The sequence below is a fragment of the Saccopteryx bilineata genome, chromosome 6 (assembly GCF_036850765.1).
Source record: "Saccopteryx bilineata isolate mSacBil1 chromosome 6, mSacBil1_pri_phased_curated, whole genome shotgun sequence".
Taxonomy (NCBI): Eukaryota; Metazoa; Chordata; class Mammalia; order Chiroptera; family Emballonuridae; genus Saccopteryx; species Saccopteryx bilineata.
This window is the reverse complement of record NC_089495.1, coordinates 117,094,315-117,119,018: the sequence shown is the minus strand read 5'-3', so window position 1 is coordinate 117,119,018 and position 24,704 is coordinate 117,094,315. Positions and strand designations below refer to the sequence as shown.

Genomic DNA, 24,704 nt, shown 5'->3' with positions numbered 1-24,704 from the left:
CCCAATACTGCAGTTGCTATCTTTCTTGGTGGAGCAATACCCTCTGAGTGGCATCAGCTTGGGGGAAAGCAAATGCTCCACCCTTGGGAGTCTCTCTTGCCCCAGTCATGGAGTCTGGGTAGTGCTGAGAAGTTAGGAAGCAGGGGGCACGTCAGTGACACAGTTTTCTGGTGTTGAGGCCGGAGCTTTTCCTCAAACGCTCCTGAGTCTATGGCGGGTACTTCTGCTACACAGAAGACAGTAGAAACTGTCTGAAGTGTGGGCAGACCACACCTCTGGAGTTTCAGTGACCACATCCACCAGACTCCTGGGGCCACACCCTACTGAGGTCTGTTGAAAAAGTATGAACAGACTGACACCTGGGGCAAAGGGGTGGAGACATACCCACCACTCTTCCTAATCCCTGAATTGTCACAGGTTCTAGACTCTACCACAGGTTTTTTCAGTGGCTGAGCCCAACAAGTAGCCAGCAGACAAAGGCTGCAGGACATAAGACTGAGGGAACGTTGGCCTTTTAAGCGGATCTTCCCCCAGGCCCAGTAAAAGCCAGCCTAAGTGTTCATCTTGGTATTTCCATGAGCACCTGGGCCCAGCAGAGGCAGCCACAAACTCTGGATCGCTTGTAGCTCCAAGAAGGTTGCTAAGAACCAATCAAGGGAAGTGTCTCCCACTTGTCTGTGCCGGATTCCTACAAGGGAGGCCCAGGGCTGGCACATCCAGTGGCCTCTTTAGAGAGCAACTGTTCAGGATCCAACAAGCCTTATAGTGGGGTATCATAAAGAAGGGCTCCTCATGCTTGGACCATCTAAGGTGAATTCTGCACTCTGTAATCAAAACTGGCACAGTAGTTCATGTGCATTGGATAGAGTAGAGTTTCACAGTTAGGCGGCCTGGGTGTTGGATATCCTGCCCTGCTGGGCTAGAATCTACAGGGGGAAGGGAAAGAGGCTTGGAGCATGGACATTTACAGTATGAGTCCCTGTGAGCCTATGTTGGATCTGGTCGAGGCGTTTAGCCATTTTCTAGGGGGGGCACAGTAAGCCCAGGAGAGGATTCCCTCAGTCTGTCTCCCTGACACCTCATTCTTACCAGGTGTTAGAACTTCTACAGAGGGGACTCTCAGCCCCACTTGATATGAACCTGCTGCTTACCTCGTTGGGGAGAAATAACATTTGAGTATCCAGCAGTGGCGGAGGGATTAGGCTCTGGAGTAGGGGACACACTCCCTGTACTGAGCTCCTGACCAAGAGACCTCTAAAGTAGGGGGTCCCACTAATGTTGCATTCCCAACCTCAGCTGCCTTAACCTAACAAGCTTGCAACCTACAGAGGTGTTGGTTGAGTGAGGCCAGTCTGAGCCCACACTACAGTATTTCTACAGAAGAATCTATGGGAAGACCAAGTAGGTGCAAGAGGAGGTGGATCAGCTGAAAGGTGGAGGCAAATCTTACAGAGTTTGGGGCTTTTACATAGCTGTTGTCATCTCTAAACAGGAGGAAGCTGATTCTTATAGACAGGTTGGCCCCTCCCATACTACCAAGGCACAAAAAACAAAGACACAAACAGCAAGAAGAGCAGTAGATGCAAACAGGTAGGCCACAGCAAGTTACAAACAACAGCTGATGCCAACCCAAGAAGATCTAGAAACAACAAAATTAATAGTGGGTGGCAGAGAGCACCAATCCTGGACTCAGCTAACTACATAAGCAGCACGCTCAAAGGAGTAGTCTAGCAGGCACCAGACACAGTGGAGAATAAATACGTCTAACATGACACTGCCCTTGGAGCCAGCCAGCCTGAAAGATTAACCGCACCCACAAAAGGACCAATAGCATTCAATACTCACATACAACAGGAGAAAAAAATAATACCCTCAAGAAGCATTCCTAAAACAAGAAAAACAAGTGGCCTGGAGGGCAGTACCACAGAGCCCATCTTCCTCATAAAGACACCACAAAAATTTCAAAGTCAGACAGCACTACCTAATATACAGACAAAATGGGCAAAGAAATGCTACCATAATAAATAAACAACAAGAGAAATCCTAGAAAAAGAACTAAATGAAATGGAAGTAACTAAACTACCAGATGCAGAGTTTAAAATAATGATTTTTAGGATGCTCCAGGATCTTAGAGCAACAATGCATGGACATAATGAGCACCTAAATAAAGGTATAACAAGCATCAAAAAGAACACTGAAATCATAAAGAAGAACCAGTCAGAAATGACAAATACAATATCAGAAATGAAGACTGTACTAAAAAGAATCAACAGCAGGCTGGGTGAAGCAGAGGATCCAATCAGTGATTTAGAAGACAAGATAAACATAAGCACAGAAGTAGAGCAGCAAAACAAAAAAGGCGCAAAAAGATGGAGGAAACTCTAAGTGACTTCAGTGAAAACATGAAGAGAAACAACATCCGCATCATAGGGGTTCCTGAAGGAGAAGAGAACAAACAAGGGACAGAGAACCTGTTTGAAGAAATCATAGCTGAAAATTTCCCTAAATTAATGAAGGAAAAAGTCACACAAGTTCAAGAAGGACAGAGAGTCCTATTAAACAGGAACTCAAGGAGGCCTACACCAAGACACATAAGTAAAATGCAAAAGTTAAAAGACAAAGGAAGAATACTGAAAGCTGCAAAAGAAAAGCAGTTAATTACCTACAGAGAAGCCCCCATAAGGATGACATCTGACTTCTCAATGGAAACACTTGAGGCCAGATTATTCAAAGTGATGGAAAACAAGAACCTACAACCAAGTCTACTTTATCCAACAAGGCTATCATTTAAAATTGAAGGAGAAATAAAAAGCTTCCCAGAAAAAAAAGGAGTCAAGGAATTCATTTCAACCAAACCAATACTGCAAGATATGTTATTTGACCTGCTGTAAAAAGAGCAGAGGAAAAGAAAGAGAAATTGAGATAAAAAGGATTGTAGAATTAAAGAATAAAATGGCAATAAATAAGTACATATCAATAATAACCTTAAACGTAAATGGATTAAATACTCAATTAAAAGACATAGGGTAGCTACATGGACAAGAAAATAGGACCCATACATATGCTGTCTACAAGAGACACACCTTAAAAAAAAAAGATGCACACAGACTGAAACTGAAGGAATGAAAAAAAGTATTTCATGCAAATGGAAATGAAAAAGAAGCTAGATTAGCAATACGTATATCTGAAAAAATAAACATTAAAACAAAGGCTTTAGTAGGGATAAAGAAGGTCACTACATAATGATAAAGGGAACAATCCAACAGGAGGATATAAACATTGTAAATATTTATGCACCTAATATAGGAGCATTTAAATATATAAAGCAGATTCTGATGAACATAAAGGGCGAGATTTACAGAAGGGGATTCCAATACCCCACTAACATCACTGGAAAGATCCTCCAGACAGAAAAATTAACAAAGAAACAGCAGCCTTAAATAACACACTAGATCAGTGGTTGGCAAACTGCGGCTCACGAGTCACAAGCGGATCTTTTGTCCTTTGAATGCGGCTCTTTGGTCAATTTAGGAGTCCATAATTAAGTTAGTAACAATGTACCTACCTATATAGTTTAAGGTTAAAAAATTTGGCTCTCAAAATAAATTTCAATCGCTGTACTGTTGATATTTGGCTCTGTTGACTAATAAGTTTATTGAACATGGCACTAGATCAACTACATTTAATTGACATCTTCAGAACCTTTCACCCCAAAGCAGCAGAATATACATTCTTTTCAAGTGCTCATGGTCCATTCTCTAGAATAGACCACATGTTAGGACACAAAACAAGTCTCAATAAATTTAAGAAGACTGAAATCATATCAAGCATCTTCTCTTATCACAATGGCATAAAACTAGAAATCAACTACAATAGAAAAACTGAAAGACATTCAAACACTTGGAGGCTAAATACCATGTTATTAAATAACAAATGGGTTAACAACAAGATTAAGGAAGAAATAAAAAATTTCCTTGAAAAAATTGAAAATAAACATACAACAACTCAACATTTATGGGACACAGGAAAAGCAGTCCTGAGAGAGAAGTTCATAACATTACAGGCATACCTTAAGAAGAAAAAGTCCAAATAAACAACTTAACCCTGCATATAAAAGACCTAGAAAAAGAACAACAAATAAATCCCAGAGGAAGTAGGAAATAAATAATAAAGACCAGAGTGGAAATAAAAGACATAGAGACTAATAAAACAATACAAAAGATCAATGAAACCAAGAGCTGGTTCTTTGAAAAGGTAAACAAGATTGACGAACCTTTAACCACACTCATCAAGAAAAAAGAGAGGAAAAAAAGAAAAAGAAAAAAGAGAAAGGACTCAAATAAATGAAATTAGAAATGAAAGGAGAAGTACACCTGACACTGCAGAAATACAAAGCATGGTAAGAAAATACTAAGAAGATTTATATGTAAAAAATTGGACAACTTAGGTGAAATAGATAAATTCCTAAAAACATACAATCATCCAAAACTCAATCTGGAAGAATCAGAAAACCTAAGGAGACTGATTACAACAAATGAAATTGAAACAGTTATCAAAAAACTCCCAGCAAATAAAAGTGCTGGACCAGATGGTTTCACAGGAGAATTTTACCAAACATTCAAAGAAGAACCAAAGCATATCCTGAAGCTATTTCAAAAATTTCAAGAGGAGGGAAGACTTCCAAGCTCCTTTTATGAGGCAAGCATTATCCTCATTCCAAAACCAGCTAAAGACACTACAAAGAAAGAAAACTATAGGCCAATATCCCTGATGAACTTAGATGCTAAAATTGTCATGGAAATATGAGCAAACTGATTCCAGCAATATATTAAAAAAATCATACATCATGACCAAGTGGGATTTATTCTGGGGAGACAGGCTGGTACAACATTTGCAAATCAATCAATGTGATTCATCACATAAACAAAAGGCAGAATATATCAATTGATGCAGAAAAAGCATTTGATAAAATCCAGCACCCATTTATGATCAAAACTCTCAGCAAAGTGGGAATATAAGGAACATACCTCAACATAATAAAGGCCACCTATGACAAACTGAAAGCCAACATCATACTCAATGGGCAAAAATTAAAAGCAATCCCCTTAAGATCAGGAACAAGGATGGGGTGCCCCCTTTCACCACTCTTATTTAACATAGTTCTGGAAGTCCAAGCCACAGCAATCAGACAACAAGAAGAAATAAAAGGCATCCAAATTGGAAAATAAGTAAAACTATCATTATTTGCTGATGACATGATACTGTACATAGAAAACCCTAATGTCTCAGTCAAAAAACTACGAGATCTGATAAATGAATTTGGCAAAGTTGCAGAATATAAAATTAATATTCAGAAATTAGTGGCATTTTCATACACCAATAATAAACTGTCTGAAAAAGAATGAAGGAAACAATCCCCTTCACTATTGCAACAACAAAAAAATGTCCCTAGAAGTAAATTTATCTAAGGAGGTAAAAGACTTGTATTTGAAAAATTATGACATTGAAAAAAGAAATCAAGGAAGATACAAACAAGTGGAAGTATATACCATGTTCATGGATAGGAAGAATAAACATCATTAAAATGTCTATATTACCCAAAGCAATCTATAGATTCAATACAATTCCTATTAAAATACCAATGGCATACTTCAAAGATATAGAACAAATATTCCAAAAATTTATATGGAACCAAAAAAGAACACGAAAAGCCTCAGCAATTTTGAAAATGAAGAATAAAGTGGGAGGTATCACATTTTTTGATATCAAGTTATACTATAAGGCATTGTAATCAAAACAGGTTGATATTAGCATAGAACAAGCATACAGATCAATGCAACAGAACAGAAAACCCAGAAATAAACCCACACCTTTATGGTAAACTGATATTTCACAAAGGAGGTAAGAGCATACAATGGAGTACAGAGAGCCTCTTTAATAAATGATGTTGGGAAAATTGGATACACAGAAAATAATGAAACTAGACCACCAACTTACACAATTCACAAAAATAAACTCAAAATGAATAAAAGATTTAAATGTAAGTCACAAAACCATAAACATCTTGGAAGAAAACACTGGCAGTAAATTCTCCAATATCTCTTATAGCAATATTTTTGCTAACTTATCTCCATGGGCAAGTGAAATATAAGACAAAATAAACAAATGGGACTATATCAAACTAAAAAGCTTTTGCACTGCAAAAGACACCATTAACAAGATGAAAAGACAACTCACACAATAGAAGAACATATTCACCAATATGTCTGATAAAGGGTTAATAACCAAAATTTATAAAGAACTTCTAAAACTCAACACCAGGAAGGTAAACAATCCAATTAAAAAATGGGCAAAGGGGCCCTGGCTGGTTGGCTTAGCGGTAGAGCATCAGCCCCGTGTGTGGAAGTCCCAGGTACAATTCACAGTCAGGGCACATAGGAAAAGCACCCATCTACTTCTTCCTTCTTCCTCCTCTCCTTTCTCTCTATCTCTCTCTTCCCTTCCCGCAGCCAAGGCTCCACTGGATCAAAGTTGGCCTGGGCGCTGAGGATGGTTCCATAGCCTCCACCTCAGGCGCTAAAATGGCTCCGGTTGCAATGGAGCAATGCCCCATATGCGCAGAGCATTGCCCCCTAGTAGGCTTGCTGGGTGGATCCCAGTCGGGTACAGATGGGAGTCTGTTTCTCTGCTTCCCTGCTTCTCACTTCAGAAAAATATAAAATAAATAAATAAAAATTTAAAAATGGGCTAAAGAACTGAATAGATACTTCTCCAAAGAGGTCATACAGATGGTCAATATGAATATGAAAGAATGTTCAATGTCACTAATTATCAGAGTAATGCGAATTAAAACCACAATGAGATACCACCTCATACATGTCAGAATGGTGCTCATTAACAAATCAACTCACAGTAAGTGCTGGCGAGGTTGTGGAAAAAAGGGAACCCTCCTGCACTGCTGGTGGGAATGCAGACTTGTGTAACCACTGTGGAAAACAGTATGGTGTTTTTCCAAAAAATTAAAAATGAAACTGCCTTTTGACCCAGCTACCCACTTTTAGGAATATATCTTAAAAATACAAAATCACTAACTCAAAAGAAGATATGCACTGCCATTTTTTTTGCAGCATTCTTTACAATAGCCAAGATCTGGTAACAGCCCAAGTGTCCGTCAGTGGATGCGTGAATCAAAAAGGTGTGGTACATATATACAATGAAATACTACATGGTCATGAAAAATAAGGAAATCTTACCTTTTGCAATGGCATGGATGGACCTGGAGATTATTATGCTAAGTGATATAAGCCAGACAGAGAAAGACAAATATCACATGATCTCACTTATATGTGGAATCTAATGAACAAAGTGAACTGAGGAACGGAATAGAGGCAGAGGCGGGGTCACAGGGAGCAGAGGGACAGCTGTCAGAGGAAAGGAAGATGAGGGGTGGGATCAGAGAAGGTGAAGGGGCTAGTGAAATTATAAACATATAACACAGAGATACAGATAACAGGACAGCAAATCCCAGAGGAAAGGGGGAAAGGAGTTAGAGGGAGGGGGTGTAATGGGGGACATAGGGGTGGGTGGTGAGGGTATTATATTGAGTGGATCACTTGAATCCATGTTAACACAATAAATTAAAATTAATTTAAAAACAGAATACTGGTAGAGCCACTTGCCTCTCTTAAGCAAGGTACTTAACCTCAAGTAGTTGTACTTAGCATCTCATTTCCTTCATGTACGTTGATTTGGAATGACAATACCTTGGGGGTCATTATGGGAATTAAATAAAATTACATGATATTGAGAAAGTGTGAAGTAGTTTACCTGACACAGTTATAAAAATGACTACGAGCTTTATGCACTGTGTCAAGTCTCAGCCCCAAACTGACATTTCACTAGACAACCCTACCAGACTATTGGTTTCTCAAGTGTTACTCATCTCTGAATTCTTAGAGCATAGCACTTGGCTCAGTGTTTAAAACATGTTTGTTGAACATAACTAAACATATGGGACTCTGTTGGAAGATGGGGTATGTCTGGGTAAGAATCAGATAAAATTTTTCTCATTAGTACTCAACCACTAGTTTGACCAAAAAGTTGTATGTTCTTTATCTACTTCTTTATTTTTCTAGGATGGTGATTTTATCTGTTTTTGTGTGTATCTTCAGATAGTAGACAGAGATTAATCTAGAGAAATCAGACATACCTCAGTAATTCTTAAGCTATTAAACAATGTGAGTGAGGACCCATTCATATATGTAAAGCCTTCTTTTTTGTGTATGTAACAGAGACAGAGAGACAGATAGGGACAGACAGGCAAGAAGGGAGAGATGAGAAGCATTAGTTTTTTGTTGTGGCTCCTTAGTTGTTCATTGACTGCTTTCTCATATGTGCCTTGACCAGGGGGCTACAGCAGAGCGAGCTCAAGCCAGCAACCTTGGGCTTCAAGCCAGCGACCATGGGGTCATGTCTATAATCCCACACTCAAGCCAGCGACCCTGTGCTCAAGCCTGTGACCTCGGGGTTTCAAACCTGGGTGCTCTGCGTCCCAGTCCGACACTCTATCTACTGTGCCACTGCCTGGTCAGGCTGTAAAGCCTTACTTCTTATCCTCAACTATTAAAAGCTGATCTCATGTCAACACAATAAATTAAAAAAAAAAAAGCCTAATGTCTATCCCAAACTAAATGACTCTTTCTGTTTTCAACTTATAACAAGACATGTTAAGAATAGCACAGATGGGCATAGTGAAAATAAATCAGATATTGAAGAATTATATTTATTTTGGTCATAAAGTTTATAAATCCAGTGGTACCTAAAAGCATTCCACATTCATTGTTTTAAGTAGCTTTTAAAAAGATCTGATTAACAACTGTTTTAGGGTCAAATACTCTATTACTGGCACATAATTCTCATTATTCCTGAAGGCCTCCAGCTGTTAAACTGGTGGAGTCCTAATAGAAATTGATAACCTATTTGTTTATAAGTGGGTATTGATTTTTCAGGCTCTGATTACCACGGAGATGACCTTTTCCCACGCGTTTCCCTACTACCTGCAAGGCACAGGTCGAAGCCCTTCTTTTTCATGTGATTCATTCTTGACTAATGTAGAGGATCAGAAGCCATACTGAGCTTCAGGAACTTTTCTTGTCTTCACCTAACACACTGTGGTTGAACCATTTTCTCTGTGTACATCACCATCTTAGATAATTTGTTATCACACTAAAAAAGCTTTTTGGCTTGGGAAATAATATGTACAAAATGAATAAATATTAACTAGAAATTTCAGAAATTAAAATACTGGCACTTGTTGGGCTTTATAAACTTTAGGTTAGGGTCCTGTGATATGAATGGCTGAAGGCAGGCTTTCTTCTCCTAATTACACCCACTGCGTGTCTTCCAAACCTTCCCAGTGCTAGAAAATGAAATGGACTTGCCTTGCCCTGGTAAGTACCCATGGCACTGAGTTCCATCATAACTTCAGTGCCCTGCGAGGACATTGACCTTTCAGTGATTATGACTCAAGTTCCATCCTGAGCAATCTCACTCTGTGCTCTACTCCTCTTCTCTTCAGCCAACTTGTTTATTCTTCTGTCTTACATGACTTTTGCTCAATCATCTCATAAGAGGGACTTTTCTTAAGTCCCTCTCCCCTTGTACTTTCCTTCTTTTCACATCATTTGAGACAAAACCCATTCATGGGTAATCGGTGTTACTTGGGATATGACTGCATCAGAGAAAAAGTGTATGTTTGAATCGGTCTAAACATAATCAGTACTAAAAGGAAGGGGACTAAGAGTTACTGAACACGTTTATGTGGTCGGCACTGTATTATCACAGTTAACTCAATCCTCACTATTATCCTATTAATAGTAGATACAGTTACTCCTATCTTATAGCTGAGAAAGTTCAAGATCAAGTTCTGGGTGGGGTGTGCTCTGTTTAACTTTGGAAGTTTATTTTTTTCCCCTTGCTTTTGAAAGGACCCAGAAGTATCTTAGAATCTATAAGTCTTTATTAATTAACCCAGTGGTCCCCAACCCCTGGACCAGTACCGGTCTGTGGGTCATTTGGTATCAGTCTGCAGAGAAAGAATAAATAACTTAAATTATTTCCATTTTAATTATATTTAAATCTGAACGATGTTTTATTTTTTAAAAATGACCAGATTCCCTCTGTTACATCTGTCTAAGACTCACTCTTGACGCTTGTCTCAGTCACGTGATACATTTATCCGTCCCACCCTAAAGGCCGGTCCGTGAAAGTATTTTCTGACATTAAACCGGTCCGTGGCCCAAAAAAGGTTGAGGACCACTGCATTAACCTATGTACCTATTAGACACCATGCTCTTGGTTAAGATTTCCTCATCTTCCTCTAAGTAAATATGCATTATCTTCAAGCTTTAGTATTCAAGATAAACATGACAACAGTATTTTATTCAGCAGCATTATCTTTTGTTTTTTTTTGTTTTTTTTTTTTAGTTTTATTTTTTATTTCATTTTATTTATTCATTTTAGAGAGGAGAGAGAGGGGGAGAGAGAGGAGAGAGAGACAGGGGGGAGGAGCTGGAAGCATCAACTCCCATATGTGCCTTGACCAGGCAAGCCCAGGGTTTCGAACCGGCGACCTCAGCATTTCCAGGTCGATGCTTTATCCACTGGTCAGGCCTATCTTTTGTTTTTTAATTGCAACACTTACAAAAGTGTGTCTAATTATTTTCTTCACTACAAATATATATATTTTAAAATATATTATGGGTTAAACAGGGTCTTGGATAAGCTTTCAAAGCAATCCATAATTTATAAAGAAAGTCCTAAATTTTAAACAACTAATTTATAAATTAACTCATTGCAAAATCTATGTAACTTCCTAAGAATTATGATTAAATGTTTGATGGTGACTTTTAAATAGGTCGGTTGAATATATTGCATTCAGAAGATGCACTGGTTATTGAGAGATGTAAAGGTCAGAGAGTAAAATTTAATTACTTCTCTCTATATATGTTAAGGGTAAGATTTAAAGTAAAAACATTCCAAGTAAAAAGTGTCCTTTTATAGTTAATATCTGAAGAAACTCCAAACTCTGCTAAAATACTTCATTCATCATTTATTTGCCCCATGGCATCAAGCAAAAAAAGTCTTCAGTCATGAATTTAGACAATGACTACACTGTCTAAAATAGTATTTTTAATTTCAAGTAATGCAGTATGAAGTTAATTAGCATTTTAAAGCAATCATAATCATTGTCATACTAAATATATTGATGGAAACTAATAATGAGTTTAAAGACTTTAGGTCTAAAATGCTGGAAAGGTAAAGAACAGATAGATACTTTACTTTTGTTTTCTTGAGCAAATTTTTAGTGATATGAATTTTAATGCATTTGCTACTTTATAAACCCCTATTGGGATGAGAGTGAAAAAACTATAACTGCTGGGCTATTAGGTTAAACAGTAAGCTATTAGACCACAAGACTTCTATTTCTAATAGCATGACACAGGACGACGTGTTGGCTAAACAAGTCACCATGAGAGCAATCCGATAAACCTGCTCTGTCCTCTACAGAAGTGACTAGCCACATGTAGCTACTGAGAACTGAAAGTGCTATAAATTTAAAATAAATTCTGGATTTCAAAGACAACCAAAAACGTAAAACATCTCATTAATAAATTTTTATTGGTTCTATATTGATATTATAACATTTTGTATATACTGGGCTAACAAATATTTATGAAAATTAATTTCACCTGTTTCTTTTTTATTCTTAAATGTGGATACTCGAAACTTTAAATGACATAAGTGGTTTGCATAATATCTGTGTCCTTAGCATCACTATGGGCAGTAATAAAAGGGCATGTGTAAGAAACACATGTGCACAGCATTTTTGCCATGACCTTGCATAAATTCAAATTAGTATTCCCTTAGGTTAAATTATGCTTTATTATTTGAGGAAGTAGTTAGCTTATCAGAAATAGAACTGAAATCAAGCTGTTCATAGTAAGTACTTTTATGGATTCACACTTAAAACCATTGAATATCACTTTATATACTTCAAAATACTATCATATATATTTTTTCCTCATTTAATTCTCAGAACACCATCCTTGATAATGTTTTACTTTTCAGAAGTAGTGCCTGACTTATTTTTTAATCCCCAACATACCTCAGAGAGGTGTCTTAGTCTCCCCCCCGGCAGAGGCTTAGTAATGATTGTCCTTGGTGGGACATGAGGTGATATGAAAAAGCCTCTCAGGTTTCAAGTTTTCCGAAACTACCCTCTCTGACATCTGAGATGTCCTGTGCACCACCTCGATGCAGTCCACCAGACTGTGCTGGGTACGACCATGTCTCCTGGGTCTCTACCTGAAGTCCAGACACATTTCCTCTTGGCTTCCAGAGTGATCCTAAGCAGCAAAGAGAACTTTAGCTTTACTGACATTTTTTTCTAGGTTTTCTGTTTTCTTTTTTTCTTTTTAACCTCCTTTGCTGATTTTTTGTTCTAACATTTACAACACGCCCAGCTAATAAGGAATTTCCCACTGGTGGCAGTAACGATTGAGTTTGGTTTCATGGTCTGACCATTTGGTGATCAGAGAATCTAATTTATTAGTCATTTTGTTTTCCTGCCTGCCTATCTGTAAACCTAAATTAAATAAAAATGTATTTTATGTCCATTATAAAGGACACCAGTTCTTGGAGATCTTGACTGGCAAATTTTTGTGTTTCTATGTTTTGTTTTAACCCGTGGCTGAAACCGCAGGATAGAAGCTATAAATTGTGTGTGTATGTGTGTGTGTGTGTCTGTGTGTGTGTGTAATTCAGAAAAGCCTTCACCTCTTTTGTCAGTGTGAGGTATTTTCCTACGTCCAGGGAGTATTAATACATTATTACAACCCATAAATAACAGCCGTTCTGTTTGAATTGGTTTATAGTGGTAAAAAGGCACTTATATAAATTTAATATTCCTCCTAAATTAACAGACAGTAAGTCAAACTTCTTATATTTTAGAAGTGCTAGAGTTAAAAAATATTTCTTAAGAAACTACTTGCTCATTTTTGTAAAAAAAAGAAAAACTTACAAAAAACCCAAGTTCACAAAATTAAGGTTAATTTTTGAAATTAGACAAGCAACTTCGGTCTATAAAAGAAAGTTTTGAAGAAAGTCCTGTCTTTTTCTTTAGTTTACAGTTACTGAGTTGTTTATCTATTTATCTATTTAATTTTTTATTGATTTCAGAGAGAGAGAGAGAGAGAGAGAGAGAGGGAGAGAGGAAGAGAGAGAAACACTGACTTGTTCTACTGACTGGTGCACCTATGTGTTGATTCTTGTGTGTGCCCTGTCCAGGGATGGAGCTCCCTGATCTTGGTGGCCGATCAGGTAACAGCCTAACCAACTGAACTCCCCAGCTAGGGTCAGAGTTTGTTTTATTAAATATATTTGGGTTTGTTTTCTTATAAACTATTTAATCTAAATTTCTTAAACTTCTTATGCTGGTTTAGATTATTAGATAGAAATGCAAAAAGATAAAATTTGTGTTTAACTTGATATAATCATAATTCTGATAAACTTTTTGTAACAGAAATTGTTTGTAGTGTATCATTTATCAGTGACTTACAAGTTATTTAAAACATAGTCATTCTATGTATTTGTAGTAAGTTTACTTTCTCCTCAACAAGTAGAGAAGGCTTGAGGATGACCTACAAACTCAAGGTGCCATATGGGCTGAAGGCAAAAATATCTCTTGGAAAACAGAAGATGCACTGGCATGTATGTACTGCTTCATGTGTGCTACATTACCATGTGTTTCTAGAGCACACCAACCTCAGGCAACTCAGTGGGCTGAGGTATGGACAGAAAACTGATTGTATTGACTTAGAGATTTGATTTAGCATTGCAGAATATTCTTTGGTTATTTATAGTAAAAAGTAAAAAATAATAATCTGATCATTTGATTCTAGTAACCGCTCATAACTAGACTAGATTGAAAAAGGCAGGACTAAAGGTGAAGAGATTGGTTAAGAATATTTGCAATACTCTAAATGAAGAATAATGGGAACCTGCACTAAGGAAATGCCAGGGTTAATAGAGGACAGAAGATCAACTGGTAGAACCTATCTGATGTGATACTTGATTGGATACATGGGGACGGTAAAACAGAGAAAAATACCTGCACTGGATAAGTGGGTGAGTGATAGAAAATGCATCAGGAGACATAGTAGTTTTGCGAGGGGATGAGGAATCTGTTCTTGGAAATGGTGTTTATGGTATTGTGAAATGTACAGGTAGAAATATCCAGTAGAATATACAAATACACATATACTAGAAATACAGGTCAGGAGCTCAAGGGGCATGTCTGCAACAAAGACAAAAGCTGGAAGTCATTAACTTCCAATTGAGTGGCATCGACCAGAAAAAGTATAGAGAGCAATCATGGGGAAGAGAAACACTGAGAAAAAGAAACCTTTTTCTTTTTCTGAGCATGAGGCTGGGCAGGGCAGTTAGGGAGAAAAGAGGAAAACTAGGAGGGAACATGTCAGAGGAGCCATAAGAGGGAAGAATTTCAAGATGGAGAAAGTGAGTGATGGGGTCGGATGCTTCAGACACAGCAGTGAGAAATAGGACGCACTAGCCCCATAACTTCTGACCTCAGTAAGATTTCGGTAAAGGGATGGGTGTGGAAACCAAACCAACCAGGCTCAAGACTAGGGGAGGGGCAGGGGCAGGGACAGGGCCGTGCAGTGCAGCAGCAGAGTCTGCGCTTGCAGTGCCTGCGTTTGACTAAGCGGGGAGAGAGGTAGGAAATGACCGCTGGGTGGGGGAGGAGAGCGGGAAGGAGACGGTAATTAATTAGCTAATTAGATCAGACAGACTTGAATAGAGTTACATCTCAGAAGAGAAAGAAAGCAACAAAAAGAAGTCTCCAAAATATTTAGGATGTTTTTGAAATATACTGCCCAAGAAGGAAGACTGAGAGAGCCAGGGGAGAGTGTCACTTGCAACATTCAGTGAGGAAGGAAACAGTGGATATTAAAGATGCACTTCAGAAGTCTGGCTCCTTTTATAACTGGTATAGGTTTAAGAAGTTCAAAATAACCTAGCTTCCTAACCCAATTTTGCAAATGAGACAACTCATTAAAAAAAAGAAAGAATTCAGGTTTTGCTATAATTTGAAATCTCTCCTTCCATTGGTCTCTAATCTTTGTTTAAAACAAATAACAAGTATATTTAACTTTTACTTAATTGACTTATGTTAAAACCTTTGAGGAATTAAAGGTAAACTGTAACTCAATGAACATACTCACAATTCGAACAAGCCAGGATAAGGTAGATGTTGATGTTGAATAGTGTGTATTGTAATGGTAGGGTGGGCTTTGATCATCTTCCCATGTCTCATAACGCTCTGCATAAAACACAGCTCTCTTTGGGTTCAAAGCACCAATTGGCTATAAAAAGAGAAAAAGATGCATTTTGTTCAATACAAGTATACTAGACATTCTATATTAGGACTCTTTATCTTGAAGTACTTACTGTTAATTCATTTCAACCATAGATCAGAAATAAATGATTTTATATTATATTTGCACAAAATTTAATTTTGATATTAATTACAAATCATTACACTTGCTAAAAATCACTCCAAAAGGTTGTTTATGTTTGCAAGCCTTCTAGATTTTACCCAAAGTTTCATTAAACTGGATTAGCAGAGATGATCGAGTTTGAACTAAGGTAAAATCAGTATTTTTCATGTTATTTTCCTGTCTATTGAACAACCATTATGAACATTTAGCTTGATCATAGGAGATCTAATGGAAAAGAGAAGCAGTTGACCCTGTTAGAGAAAACCTTGTCTTAGCCTGTGACCCTGAGTGCAAAAGGCAACACTGCCCATATGGAAACTGTGCACTGGTGGAAGTTAGTCCCATTCTGTTACTATGCAGCAGAAGCATGTATCCTTTCTACTGAGTTAAACTACAAACTTAAGGCTGATGGAAAAAACTAATCCAGACAATTCAGAGTCCCTGGAAAGCTTTTTTTTTAAGGCCACAGGACCTTTCTTATCAGTACGACTGAACGCACCACCGATTTTGACGTTAGTCCCTAGAGCGAAGCGTAGTGTAAAGTCCTCAGGATACAATATATACTTCTCTTTCAACAAAGCATGTGTTAATTAAATCATTGTCTCAAATTTCTTAGCACATTTAATCATTAAGAATTCCTACTGTACAGTCCTCATAATTTAAAATAGCAAACTGTCTTAGCAAACAGTTTTTGTCTGATTTTGGTTTAATGGGATATGGAGTCCACTCTAATGATACCAAATAGCTACATTATCTTATTTTCGGTTGAATAGTCCAAACATAAATGTTTACGGAGAAAACAAAAGATGAATACTAAGTATAATGTATAACTCCTTTTTTTCAAAAATTTAATATTACTAGTTAACTATGAAATTCTCCCCAAGGCTTAATTTTCACAAGCAGTAGAAAATTAGTGTTTCAGTGGAACAAATAATGTTACACAAGAGAGACGGATTCATTTATAAATTCTTTGTAAGCTTTTTCTTTTGGTCCTTGGAGAATAATCTAAACCACACAATGTTGTCAGCAGTTAACAATCTCTTAGAATTTCCATAATAATCTCTTATTTGTAAAGGTTTTTATATGGAATATTAAAATTGTCTGTAAATTATGTTCACTTTAACTTAATTATGACTTAACAAAGACAAAAAGTGTAATAATTTACTTTTTAAAGGCTTGGGTTTAAATGTACTTTAAAAATATTCTAAGGATCATACTTCATTGTGTTAAATCTCAATGGTATCCTTGAAATCATTTTATTCAGATATAAAAAGGTAATGTAATTTCATTGAATGCAACATAAAATATTAATGATATTTAAAACAAATATATAATCATTTTTTTGTAAAAAAGTAATTACTATAGCAGAATGGATATGAGTTACGTTATAATTTAGTAACAGATATAGTAAGTTTTTTCATTTAAAATGGCCTACATATGTTATACTTATTTAGGAATGAAGATATGTTTTTCTAACTCAACATTATATTTTTTCAAACGTTTAACATGGCTAATAATGGCTCTGTCTTAACTATGTTAATAGATCTTTCACAAGCTTAACATGTCCGCACAATCCTTAAAGACTGACCTTATCTGATATTGTTTGTTCTGCCAGACCTCACAAGACATGCTTGAAAAAGAAACACAGTCCTTTCTCTAATCTTTTCCATCCTTCTCCTAAACTACTGGAAAAGATATAGTAAGTATATGATATTTATATCTTTTTCCGAAGTTTCATCAATGTCTCTTGCTGGACTGTTTCACACTATAGTACTTTGTAGGAGATAGCTGCACAGTATTAACTTCAGTACATGCCTTCATTAGTGACTGCTTAAAATACATTTCTAATTTTGAATTTTTATCTAATGCATTTAGAAATGAATTTTATAAAAAATGTAAATAACTTGGTTTGTACTTATTATTTTGCTATTGTTTTCCTTCTAATAACCAAGAAGCAATAAATCATTCCATAAAAAAAGCTGCAAAATGTCTGTTTGGAAAAGGAGAATTTTATCACAGATAATGTTATTTTTCTTTGGAATCTTAATAGATCTATCAATCTATCTATCATCTATCTACCTATACCTACCTATTTACCTACATAAATTTATAAGGTAAGTGTGTTATCCTTTCAAAATTTGAGCAAATAATGCAATGTCAGTACTATTTGAATTTAGAAAATGAATAAGGTAAGAATTCTTGTGAAAATGTAAAACTATACTTACTGAAATTTATAAATTTATTTTGCAAACCTTTTCAATTTTTATCCTAATAAATGTAGTAACAGTTTCCTTTTTCTCTCCAACAGGAGGCGTCAGGTGCAGCCACCTCTATGCTTTTTAGGTGTTTCTGTACGAAAAGGCTTAATTGAAAGTTCAGATCTTACTATTAGATTTATTATTATTTTGTCTTTAAGTTGTCATAAATGCTTTAAGTTGACAGGTATAACAGGTAACAAAAAATAATGCCAACAGACATGCAAAAATTAAAAATTTCTACCTCTACAACACTTTATTTTATTTCAATTTCTAAAATTTCTGTAAAGTCTAACAGTTTGTAGAAGCACTATTTTCAATATAAAATTAGAACATTATATATATAAGATTACATAATCTACATAAAACATTATTGAACTTATTGAAGAAATAATGTTGAGAATTTTATTACTCAATTTTTCCTTTTTGAATATTAAAGAGAGAACTCTGCCTCTGCCATAAGTACCACAAAAAATTTTTGTGAAAAAAAACTGTGATTTAATTATACAGAATGAAAATTCTGACAGATGCTTATGGAGATTTATATTATTAAAGGCTCTTGTTTCTTGAAGTAGCCTGTAATGCTATAAACTTTCCTCTCAGGACTGCTTTAGCTGTGTCTCATAGATTTTGAGTTGTTCTATTATTGTTAATAGAATTGTTTGATTTTGTTCACTGCTGTGCTTATTATCCATCCATCCATCCATCCATCCATCCATCCATCCATCCATCCATCCTAGAATCTCATCCTTCTTTTTGTTTTCATAACTCTTAACATGCAATAGAATTATTGATCCTTGGAATGTAGTTTGAAAAATTCTGGTTATATTCTTTATGGTATATATTTCTGAGTGCTAACTTTTTATTTGATTTCATTTTTCTATTTTCTTTCCTTTTCTGTACTTTAATCTATCAACATGTTTCTATGTTATAAGACCTTATATGTTTTATCGAGTTTTTTTTTATGGGACAGGAATATAAATTATATAAGACACACAAAAATGAGCAACAAAAATGTTTAACTTAAAATATTTATTGGGCCTATGAGGTATTAAAAGGATTTTAGAGAAAATAAAAGTTTTGGCATAGAGCCAGACTGACTTAAATAAATAAATCAAACACAAATGTAGATTGATTTGAGGCATAGTCAATACCATTAAAATAGATTACAATTTTTAAGAATAAAACAAGCTTTGCAAGGAAACATCAGAGATACAATTACAGTAATATTAACAATACTAAATTCTTATATATATAAAAAAAACACACAAAAAACCAATCTTGAAAATGTTCATGAAGTTAATGGTATTAGGATTCCACTGGTATTTATACACAATGTTGAGAGTTCACTATTGCTCAGGCAACTGCTAATGGTAATATAGATTTGTATTAGAGATTACTTTCATATCCATTTTCTAAATTGACTTTCACAAGTTTCTGAGGTGGACAGGGCATTCTTTATGAACCTAATTTCATGATGAGGAAGCAGGTATCTGCGTCTCCTCTCCTCCACAACACTACATTGCTTTTTTATTATTAAATATGGACTTCTGATCTTGATGTCATTTTTTTCTTCTTTCTGTACTTAATTGATTATCTATCACAGATCCTCAGAAATGGAATGAATCTTAGAAGCCTACTGTCCAACTCCTTTACCTTGTAGATGAGGACAGTGAAGAAAAAAAATGTCAAATCAAGATCACATTACTAGTCAGAGGCTCTATCCATTTTACAGAACCAGCTGCAGCTCTGTGCTACGCACAACTAGAAACTGGGTACAGTTCATTGATTCGAACTTCTCACATGTTTAAGTTATCTTGTTATCCTTTGTTATAATAACCAACACCTTGGGAATCCCTAGAACAAGCTCCAAGTATTCCTGCCTTTTTTGTTTTTTCAGTTATGAGCTAGAATTCTCAGTGATGACGACACAGAAATTGTACCTACAGAGGCTGTTGTGCTCAAGAAAATTTCCTGTCTCTCTTTTATCTGACCAGGGAATTTCCAGTCATTCTTCCGGAAGCAGCTCAGATTTCATCTGTGGAGGCTTACACAACACCATCTGGTAATAGTTAGCCAAGTTTACAACTTTTTTTTTACCCAGTACACTAGCCCTTCAAGGGAAGGGCCAGTGTTTTATCTATCTCTGTAACCTCAGCACCTAAGACAGTTCCTGGCTCTTTTTAGGTGCATCATAAATGCCAGATGAACAGAGACTTATTGATCTGATTATATGTATATTTTAAATTTCCAAATGAAAATTTTACACAACATTTTTAGACAAAATCAAAAGACAAATAGCAAAGTGAAAAATATTTATAGCATATGACAAAGGGCTAGTTTTCTTTAAAACTGAGCTTTTTCAAATCAATAAGAAACTAATGAACAAACCTAATTAAACAGAGGAGCAAATAAGAATGGGCAAGTAACAGATGCAAATTTCTGATATAGGTAGGAGAAGTAGCACCAGCTCATACGATGTGCTGGGTATCTAATCTTTTTCTGTTCAGCACACATTAGTCCTTCTCCTTTATGGACCACTCCTTTCCCATACTTGGTCTGCTTGATCCCCTTGGTGGGCATGTGACCCAAACCTGTCAATCAGCTCATTCTACCCATATTTGCTAGATAAATGGGCACATGATTGAAGTTATTCCAGTGAAGCTTTGCTGAAACTATAGTAAATAGGGGAGAAACATTCTCTTTTTCAAGTGGGACTGCAAGGGTATCACTGACAACACAGAAAGCCTGTGTGAGAATGAAGCCAGTAAGGGAAAATAAAGGAGCTGTAGCAGCCTATGATCCCAGGAGTCCTAGCATCCAGTGTACCTGAACTAACCCACCCTGGACTTCTCAGTTATACAGACCAATGAAAACTTCATACTTCAGGGTTCTAAGATGATTGAAGAGAAGGTAGAAGCTCACCTGCTCTCAACAAAAATCGTATTTGCAGCTAAATTACAGAGTAATCAATGTGAATAACCAACTGAAGGCTAGCTGAACAGAAGTATAATAACCAAGGACTTACAGAAGAAGTTCCATAAAGACATGTAAGAAGGGCATAGACGTGGAAAGGGCTGGTTCCACATCCAGGTACAGGGTTGAGAAACTGGAAGGATATCATGGCTGCAAAACTCTCTTCCCCAGGAGTGTGGGTCTCCACCCCACACAGGCATCCTCAGCCCAGAGGACCAGAGACAGGAAGAGGAGCCCACATAGCATCTGCTGGTGAAACTCAGTGGGGACTCAGTCCACCTGGGCGACCCAGATGCCACCCTCACAGAGACGAGCACTTCTATTGTTACAGCACCAACCTGGGGAGTGCACTCTTGGTCCCTGACTGCTGGTGAGGCCATTGTACTGTGCTTGGTCCTGTGGAGGGTTTACTGGCTGCACCCAGCAGTGCCCTATGGGGCTCTCTTTTTATGGTGAGGCCCTTTGCAAAGACTCAGAGGGTGACTAAATTGTGTGGCTTTGGAAAGCAGGCTGGGCTCTCCCCAACTTAATTACACACAGGCTCCCCTCCCCCATACCTGCTGAATCATTTCACTGGTCTCTACCTGCTGAGTTCAGCTGTGCAGGGAACTAGAGTGCTGTGCAGAGCTGGGACATTTGGAGCATGTCTCCTAGGGAGGCTTTTTTCTGGAATCAGACAGGTGCTGGGTTGTGTGGCTATATTGCAGGGGGACCACTCCAAGGGGGACCACTCCAATCTCTGCTGTGAGCTCAGCCCATGCCACCTGGAAAGGGAAAGAAGTGCCCGCCCCCTCCAACAGCTTGCAGGCACCACCCCCAGTGGAGACTGTTTGGCTCTGCTCTGCCAAGTCTAGGATCTCCCATGCTGCAAAGCTCAGTTTTGTGGGGGAAGGGGAGAGTGGCTCAGAGCTGCAGCATTCAAAGTGAGAATCCTGCAGAGGCTATTGCCTGGGACCAGGACAGAGTGCTTAGCCCCTCCTGTGGGCTGGGCCAGCATTAGATCCAAGAGAAGACTCTTTTGATATGTCTTCCCAAGCCAGTTGGCTCTACCCTGCTAAGTTGCTTCTACAGAGGGACCAGCTGGCTGCACCCAACCTGAGCCTGTGGTGTACTCCTCCTAGGGGAACAAGAGTTGGAGACTGTGGCCGAGATTGAGTGGTTTGGGTCTGGATTAGGGGCCAATTTACCCTCATTTAGTGTCTGATTGAGTGACCCCCAAAGAGGTCCCATAGCTTCTCCTCCTAACACTAGTTGCCCTGCCATACTGAGCTGGTAATCTGCAGAAGGGTCTGTGGGTTGCAGCCAGCCTGGGCCCACTCTGCAGTCTTTCTTCAGAAGGCTCTGGAGAAAGACTAGGCAACCTCAGGGGGAGGTGGAGTAGTTGACAGGTGGAGGCAGGCCACAGAGAACCATAGTCTTTCAAAAATCTGTCCCCAGCTCTAATATGGAAGAAATCAACCCTATACACAGATTGGCCCCTCCAACACACACTGAGGCCCAGTAGACACAGCCACAAACAGTGAACAGCATGGTAGCTTCAGAGAAGTAGCTCAAAGCTGGTTATATACAACACCTGACATTGACCTATATCTAAATGCTGTCCAGTGGACCCAGTACCAATACAATGAGTGGTGGGCTTCAGACCACACCAGAACTTGACCCAAACTCAACCAGCCACACAAGTGGCACACCCAAGTGGGGATTTAGCAGGTACAGACCCTGCCAGGAACAACTTCACTTCAGGGGCAGCCCCTGCACAGTGTCTCAAGCATGGTGATTGAGCTTTACCTTATAGTCAGTCAGCCTGAAGGGTTAACTCCACCCATGAAAGGGGCAACAACATTTAACTCAACTACAACAGGAGGGTGCACATAGTCCATAAAAAACATTCCTAGATTATGTTGCTCAGGTGATCTGCAAGATTGTGCCACTGGGCCCAACAAGATAACTCCATCATAAAGCCAACATAACAAGTTTGGGAGTCACAGCAGATCTACCTAACACAGAGATAAAATGGGAAACAAGGAAATATACCAAGTGAAGAACAGGAGAAATCCCCAGAAAAAGACTGAAATGGAAGCAAACAAAATACCAAATGCAAAGTTTAAAACAATGATCATGTGAATGCTCAAGGATGTTAGGGGAAGAATAGATAATCTCAGTGAGAACTTAAACAAAAAGATAGTAATAATTAAAAAGGACACAGAAAAGATACGTGAGAGACCAACCAAATGCAATGTATAGTTCTTGACCGAATCCTGGCTTGAACAAAACATTTTATATATATATATATATGGAGGATAATTAAGAAAATTTGATTATAGGGCACATTAGAAGAATTAAGGAATTACTGTAAGTTTTGGTGTGATGATGGCATTTTGGTTATGTAGGAAAATGTTTATTTTTCATACTCAAGTATTAATGGGTAGAGTACGATACTTTCATTGACCTTAGAATACTTCAGCAAAACAAAAAAACAAAAATGTTGATAATTATGACATCTAGGTATTGGGCTAATTGGTTATTGTTGGTCCTTTTCTTTATGTTTAATAAAAGTGAAAATAAAATAAAAATGGGAGTGTGAAACCAAGCAATTTTTTCAAATTCATACTAAGTCTTTGTATAGTACCTGTTTTTTTAATTTTTTATTAATTTTAATTTACTGTATTAACATGGATTCAAGTGTCCCACTCAATATAACTCCCTCATCCCCACCCCCCTGTCCCCTATAATTCCCCTCTACCCTCCTCCCCCTAACTCCCTCCCCCCTTCTCTTTGGGATTTGCTATTCTGTTATCTGTATCTATGCGTTATGTATATATAATTTCACTAATCCCTTCACCTTCTCTGATCCCATCCCCATCTCCCCTTCCCTCTAACAGCTGTCCCTTTGCTCCCTGTGACCCCGCCTCTGCCTCTATTCTGTTCCTCAGGTCACTTTGTTCATTAGATTCCACATATAAGTGAGATCATATGATATTTGTCTTTCTCTGCCTGGCTTATTTCACTTAACATAATAATGTCCAGGTCCATCCATGCCATCACAAAAGGTAAGTTTTCCTCCTTCTTCACGCTGCATAGTATTCCACTGTGTATATGTACCACAGCTCTTTGATCCACTTGTCCCCTGATGGACACTTGGGCTGTTTCCAAACCTTGGCTATTGTAAACAATGCTTCAATAAACATGGGGGTGCATATCTTCTTTTGAATCAGTGATTTGGTATTCTTAGGATATATTCATAAAAGTGGGATGGCTGGGTCAAAGGGCAGTTCCATTTCTAATTTTTTGAGGAAACTCCATACTGTGTTCCACAGTGACTGCACAAGTCTGCATTTCCACTAGCAGTGCAGGAGGAACAGAACAGAGAACCCAGAAATAAACCCATGCCTTTATGGTCAATTGATATTTGACAAAGTAAGTAAGAGCATAAGTGGAGTAAAGACAGTCTCTTTAATAAATGTTGTTGGGAAAATTGGACAGGTACATGCAAAAAAATGAAACTAGACCACCAACTTACACCATTCACAAAAATAAACTCAAAATGGATAAAAGAGTTAAATGTAAATCATAAAACCATAATAAACATGTTGGAAGAAAACAGGCTGTAAACTCTCCAATATCTCTCGTAACAATATTTTTGCTAATTTATCTCCACGGGCAAGTGAAATAAAGGACACAATAAATAAATGGGACTATATGAAACTAAAATGCTTTTGCACAGTAAAAGACACCATGAACAAAATAAAAAGACAACACACACAATGGTAGAATATATTTGCCAATATATCTGATAAGGGGTTAATAACCAAAATTTATAAAGAACTTCTAAAACTCAATACCAGGAAGGTAAACAATCCAATTAAAAAATGGGCAAAAGAACTGAATAGAC

The 24,704-nt window shown here is 37.4% G+C and overlaps 1 protein-coding gene across 5 annotated transcripts in view; it reads right to left on the bottom strand.

Annotated features, from left to right (window-relative positions):
- NBEA (neurobeachin) overlaps window positions 1–24,704 on the bottom strand; it is a 740,071-nt gene that overhangs the window by 98,763 nt on the left and 616,604 nt on the right. For all 5 annotated transcript variants that reach the window (XM_066236595.1, XM_066236597.1, XM_066236598.1 and 2 more), the window contains one exon: window positions 15,306–15,446. In XM_066236595.1, the coding sequence (XP_066092692.1) occupies window positions 15,306–15,446 (141 nt within the window). The remainder of the gene's footprint in view (window positions 1–15,305; window positions 15,447–24,704) is intronic.